Source organism: Mesoplodon densirostris, chromosome 3 (assembly GCF_025265405.1).
Source record: "Mesoplodon densirostris isolate mMesDen1 chromosome 3, mMesDen1 primary haplotype, whole genome shotgun sequence".
In the NCBI taxonomy this organism is placed as follows: domain Eukaryota; kingdom Metazoa; phylum Chordata; class Mammalia; order Artiodactyla; family Ziphiidae; genus Mesoplodon; species Mesoplodon densirostris.
The window spans coordinates 150,660,492-150,666,601 of record NC_082663.1 but is presented as its reverse complement, the minus strand read 5'-3'; the positions used below and the strand labels follow the sequence as shown (position 1 = coordinate 150,666,601).

At 58.7% G+C, this 6,110-nt stretch overlaps 1 protein-coding gene across 1 annotated transcript; it reads right to left on the bottom strand.

Annotated features, from left to right (window-relative positions):
- Window positions 1-1,802: 1,802 nt before the first annotated feature.
- Window positions 1,803-5,600, bottom strand: TLE6 (TLE family member 6, subcortical maternal complex member). Its single transcript, XM_060094502.1, has 10 exons — window positions 5,520-5,600; window positions 5,148-5,433; window positions 4,485-4,588; window positions 4,362-4,399; window positions 3,759-4,011; window positions 3,410-3,660; window positions 2,975-3,116; window positions 2,406-2,556; window positions 2,067-2,143; window positions 1,803-1,907 (listed from the first exon to the last, which is right to left on the bottom strand). Exons 1-10 carry the CDS (start codon window positions 5,598-5,600, stop codon window positions 1,803-1,805), a joined length of 1,488 nt encoding a protein of 495 aa, XP_059950485.1.
- Window positions 5,601-6,110: the final 510 nt, after the last annotated feature.

The window sequence follows — 6,110 nt, the reverse complement described above, 5'->3', positions numbered from 1 at the left end:
CTCTTCCGGAGGGAAGGCCACTTGCTAGCTGTGTCAGCCTCTTTTTCCTCACCTGGACACTGAAGGAATTCATTCCGCATGAAATGCAGAGGGGTCGACCACAAGAAATGGGTGTTGTCTTGGGCCGTGTGGCTTCCATTGTGCCATGTAACAAACAGCTCCCAGATCTCGGTTGCTTGAAACAATAGATGTTTATTTCTCACCCACACCCGTGTGGCAGGTGGGGCTCGACTCCAACCAGACACTCAGGGCTCCAGGTGGAGGTTTTATCACCTCAGTGTGTAGCTTTTGAGGCCAACGTAGCAGGGGGGATGCTTTTACATCCTTGGCCCCAAAGCTTCACCTATCTGCTCTACTGCCAGCCTGTGGGACAAACTCACCCCAAGACCCTGCCCATGTACAAAGCGTTAGGGAATATGGTAGAGCACGAAGGTATTTGGGGTGCAGTCATGTTTCCTTTGAGACTCAGTGATAATTCCTAAGAGCCTGGCACACAGTGCCCAGCGCACGGTCAGGTGCTGAGTGGAGGTCACAGTCCCAGAGGAGGTGACAGCAAAGAGAAGAGCTAAAGGAGGAGGAACAGCCATTTGGAAGAGTGATGGAAGGATGTGCTGGGAACAGCATGTGCGAAGACTCAGAGGGAAAGAGCTTGGCCGTTGTGGAAGTCAGGAGAGCAGGGGGGTGGGGTTTCCTCCTCAGCTCCAGATCAGGCTTAAGCAGAGAAAGCCCATGGAAATGTCAGCCAGATTTTGGGAGAGGCCGGTGCGGGTGGTGAAGCCATCAGAGCTGGGTTCTGGAAGTTCACGGGGGCTGCCACGAGGACCATGGATTAGAGGGGGCTGGGGGGCAAAGTAGGGCTGCTGCTGGGAAACTTCTGGAGGGAGATGGCAGGGTGGCAGGGTCGCTGCTGGAAACAGTCATGCCCAGGGGGTTTCTGAAGGCATGGGATGGAGATAGGATAGTTCTCCAGTTAGGGAGACCAGACCCGTTGATGCCACTTGGGGTGTTGCTCATCCCAGAAGGACGGGGTGAGCAAATGGTGATTTCAGAGCCCTACTGAGAGGGTGGAAAAGTGCTGGCCAGCAAGAGCCACCCCTGTAAACTAGTCTTCCCCTCGGCACAGCTGACACTGGCTGCATAATTCTTGGTTGTGGGGCCATCCCAGGCATTGTGGGGTGCTAAGCAGCATCCCTGGCCCCCAACCGCTCAAGGCCAGGAGCACTCCCAGTCGTGACAAACCACATTTGTCCCCAGACATGGCCCAGTGTCCCCCAGGGGTCAGACTCACCCCCAGGTGAGAAGCACTGATCTAACGGGACACAGGTAACTTGGGAAGGACCGAGGACCCCATCCCTGGGACTGTGCAGGCAGGGCTGGGAAACATCTCTCCATGACATCAGATGAGCTCAGTGGAGCAGAAAGAAGGGCTCCAGGCAATTCCCTGATGGTCCAGTGGTTAGGACTTCATGCTTTCACTGCCGTGGCCCGGGTTCCATCCTGGGTTGGGGAACTAAGATCCCACATGCTGCGTGGCGTGGCCAAAAACAAAAAAGAAAAAAAAAAAAAAGAAGGGCTTTACGTCCCGTTCCCCCAACGGCAGGGGTCAGTGGCTCTGATCCAATTCTCAGGGAATGTGGACTCAAAAGGCTCAGAGACCCAGGCTGGAAAAGTCCTTCCAAATCTCCACAAGACAGCCAGGGGACAGGATGCAGCACTGGATCCGTGCTTTTTCCAAATGCTTTATTACACGTGACAAAGATCATAGGTCCAGTTGTGCTCACCCCACCCACCCTGGCGAGCCCTCAGTACGTGATCTGGTACACTGAGGCGTGGTCCCTGGACCCTGTGACGATCAGGTGGTTGCTGGGGGACACGTCACAGCACACGATGGAGGACGTCTCGGGTACCTGGGAGAGTCGGAGAGCAGAGCGACGGGGTTCACCCATCCTTGCCCTTAACATCTGCCCATAGATTCAAACGTGGTCCCTCGGTGTGGGGGGGTGTCTCTACATTTGGATCCCTGGGCTCAGCCCAATGGATGCTGCCCACCTGCCCCACCCCTGTACCTGGACCACTGTGGTCCCCGTGGGCATGCTGAAGACGCTGACCAGGTTGTCCGTCCCCACGCTCACCCACCACTGGCCTGGGAGAAGGCAGAGGGAGGCCCGGTCATGGGGAAAGCTGGCAGCTGAGGGCTGGACCCCTGGGGATCTGGGAAACAGGGAGCCCCCCCCACCTCCCTCACACCCCTGCAGAGAGCATCACTCAGGGTGGTTCCTGCTTGAAGGGCTTGGGGGGGTCAGGAAGGGTCAGAAAGGGCTGCGTGGAGTCAGTCTTAGTGAGGCAGGGCCCTGTGGGAAGCTGGGGACCACGGCGGACTCCCCACCGCGATCGTGGCCACTCACCCAGCGGGGAGAACTTGAGACCGAGGATGGTGCCGTCCTTACACCCCACCATGTGCTTCTGGCCCCCGAGGCTGGGCTGCAGCCACTGCTGGCCGTTGGCTGTGCCCACCAGCACCCAGTCCTCCCAGGGGCTGGGGGACAGGCTCATTATCTGGGGAGAAGGCAGCAGGGAAACACTGTCCAGGTCCCAGCGGGGCCCGAGAGGTGGCAGGAGCACAGGGATCCATCCCGGGGGCCAACTGCCTGCCCACTTCCTGGTTGTGAGACCCCCCCAGAAAGCAACTTCACATATCCGGCCTTGGCTGGCTCATCTGCAAAATGGGTGTGGTCCTCTCTACTTTATGGGATTATCACAGAGATTCAATGAGAATAGGAACCCCTGATACAGGGTACAAAATCATCCAATGTTATCTGGGCAACTGGGGAGGATGTAGCTAAGGACCCCTCTCTTCAGAGCATCACTGAGACTTGAGGTACCACTAACCCCTGCCCTTCCCGCCAGCCTCCACCTCCTTCAGTCCACAGCCCAGCTGCTACCTGGCCAAGCAGGCCCCATCCCAGCTGCACACCTGAGACTCGAACTGGTATTCCTGGGGCTCCCCAGTGGTCCTCAGGTCCCAGCACCGCAGGCAGGCGTCCAGACCCCCCGTCCAGATGTGCTGGTCTTTGACAGCGATGCTCTTGGCACCGTTCAGGTGACCCGGCAGGTCCCTGGCCAGGAGAGGCATCGGAAGGGAGGTCAGGGCTGAAACTCTAAGCTTTGGGCCCCTGAGGACACCCCCCCCCCAATCACACCCGAGTGACAGATGGGGAAACTGAGGCAGGCAAGAAGTACCACAACTGGGCTTCAAGGACCCAGCCACGGTTTGAACCTGGGTCCTCAACTCTCAAATGCAAGAGTTACTTAGGGAAAGGGGCTTTGGCCTTGAGACTGCTGGGTCCCTACTCAGGGGTCCAGGTGGGAAGGGGCTCTCAGGGTGACCCCGCCCACCCCTGGGCCACACCTGACCACGCTCTGGTTCCGCAGGTCCCAGATCCTGACGCTGCCATCGGTGAAGCCGGCAAAGGCCAGGTTGTCCTCAGGGCTGGCGGCCAGGGCCTGGCAGGTGAGGCCCGCACAGGGCAGCTCCACTCTCACGTACAGGGAAGGTGCCGTCAGGTCCCACAGGCTCACGCTGGTCAGGTTGTGACCGCCCGTCAGCAGGGCCGTGCTGTTTGAGAACAGCAAGCAGGTGCGCAGGTAGGCCCCCTGGGTCTGGGGTGGGCAGAGCCTGGGGTGAGCTTCCTCCCCTGCAGGGTGGGGGGCTCTCCCTGCTCCCACAAGCCCCAGCCCAGAGCCAGCCCTACCCTCACCTGTACACGCAGGTAGCTCTCCGGAAACCTGGCCTCCACCACCTGGCCGACCAGGCTCCACACCTTGACGCCGCCCCTGCCACAAGTGAAGGTGTGCCGCGTGAAGCTGCTGATGGCCGTGGCCAGCACAGGCTCCCCATGTTCTAGCCTCCGTATCTTCTCCACTCTTTGTGGCACGGCCAGCTTCTTGGACTGCCAGGGCAAGGCATCAGGCCTATTCCACGTGTTTTCAAAGTCCTCAGGGTCCCAGCATCTTGGGAGAGGAAGCCTCAGGGTCACCAGCCTGCCTGTGAGCCTCTCTGCCCAGAGCAGGGCACCTATCAAGCCCCAGAGGGGCTTCGTTCTTTGTCAGATTTGGGGTTCTCTCAGGCCTCATTTCTCCACGGCACTCTATATCCCCCCAGGTTCTACCCACACCTCCAAGTATTCTCCTTCTCCCATGACCAAACACTGCTCCCTTCTGCCTGACATGTTTTGCCCTACCCAGCAAACTCCTACTCATCCTTCAAGGTCCTAACCATTATGCCCCTTCCTCCAGGAAGCCTTCTCACCCCCATATCTGGGTTCCCTTAGCCTCAGACCACAAGGTTGGGACATACTTACATGGGCTTCAGAAATTGATAGGTTTTTATGGCAAGCTCCTGCGGGTGGACGAGGTCACGGCTGAGCCACATCCTCCTCCCGCCCCAGCCCCCGCAGCCTGTGTGTGGGGTGCGGGGGTCTCACCTGGGCCGTGTGGGAGAACACCCCCTCTCCTACAGTGCCCAGTCCTGTGCTTCCCTTTCGGGAGCCCTCAGAGGAGCTGGGGGAGGGCGTAGCTGGGCTGAGAACTGGGCAGAGACAAGAGTGGATCAGCGGCAGGTGTGGCTCCCCTCCCCCCGGGGGGGCTGCCCTCCCCCCACCAGGATTACCCAAAGTGTCCTTGGGGAGCAGTTTCACTCCCAAGTATCCTGGTGCTGGCTCCTGGCTTTCCTGCCCGCGGGAATTGGGGAGATCAGTTCAGACCAAAGGACCTGACCAGGGTTGGTCTGAGAACTGGAACACGGTAGGCGGGCCCAGGCAGTGTGGACAGGATGCTCCAACTGCCTGAAGTCCCATCCTCCCGTCCAGGCGGAGCTGTAGACAGGCTCAGGTCCTCTGAGGGTATCCAAGGGCTGAGGGTTGGGGAGGCATGCCAATCCCACAGGCATCCAGAGGTCAAAGCCAGGGGGCCCAGCCAAGACAAAGCCCACCCTTCCAGGTACCAAGGATTCCAGTTACTTACCTGGCCTGGCGCCTGCTCTGTTGCTATGATGACAGAAGGGGATGAGGGGGAGAAGCCAGTTCAACCGGTGCTGTCCCTCCACGTGGCCTGATTCCCCACTTCCCCTCACCCTCAGGGAGACTCACTCCTGCGTCTTGGGCGCTCCTGGGTGCCAGCAAAAATCTGCCAGAGCTGCTCTGTCAGAATATCCTGCCAAAACCGGGGCTCCGAGTCCCAGGACGGCCGCATGTCTAGCTGGTGGACTGCGTCGTCGTCCACTCCGGGGGTCTGCTGGAGCCAGTCGGATGACCTCGTGGCCATGATGTCTTCGAAGTCTGGCCCCTGGAGACTGGAGGGCCGTGGGGTCTTGGCCTTTGGGTGCTGGGGGGCCGGGTTGGGCTGCTCACTGGGGAACTCCTGGTTTCCCTGGTGCTGTAAGCACAGGGTCGTGAGGAACACGAGGATGTACCCTTTGCCCCAAGCCTATCCCCACCCTACTCAAGGACCCAGGGACCTACCTCCCCCAGCTGGAAGCCCAGGGATCGGCTGCAGGTCTCCACTATGTGTAGGAAGTTTTCTGCCTGGAAGGGGAACGTCATCCCAGCTAAAGCTTCATTAAAGGACAGCCCTGGGTGCGAATATCTTCCTACAAGCCAGTTTCCCTGTTACTCAAAGTGAGGCCACACCACCTCCCTTGAACGTTTTTGGGTGGATTCATGATCACCTAGCAAAAAGCAAGATCTCGGTACCCAGAGGCCACCCTTGGCTGCGGGTGACAAAATTGAGCCCTAATGACCAGTCACCGCTATAATATGGTCACAAGTCAAGTCAGATCTGGGTTCGCATCCCAGCTGCTTTTCTTGGGATGTTTGGAAACAAAAGCCTGAACGCCACCCCCTTGCTTAAAATGGCTTCAAGAAGCAAAGCCGTGTGTACACATGTCCCCCTTATGGGGATGACATTTGAATCTGCTGAAACATTGCAAAGATCCTAAGAAACCGATGGTTACCGCTTGGGGAGCAGGGCTGGCGATGGGGAGGTTAGGGGCCCTGGTGGGAGGGTCACTTATTTTATATTTAAAATCAAGCCATGTGGCTGCTACCGGTTCC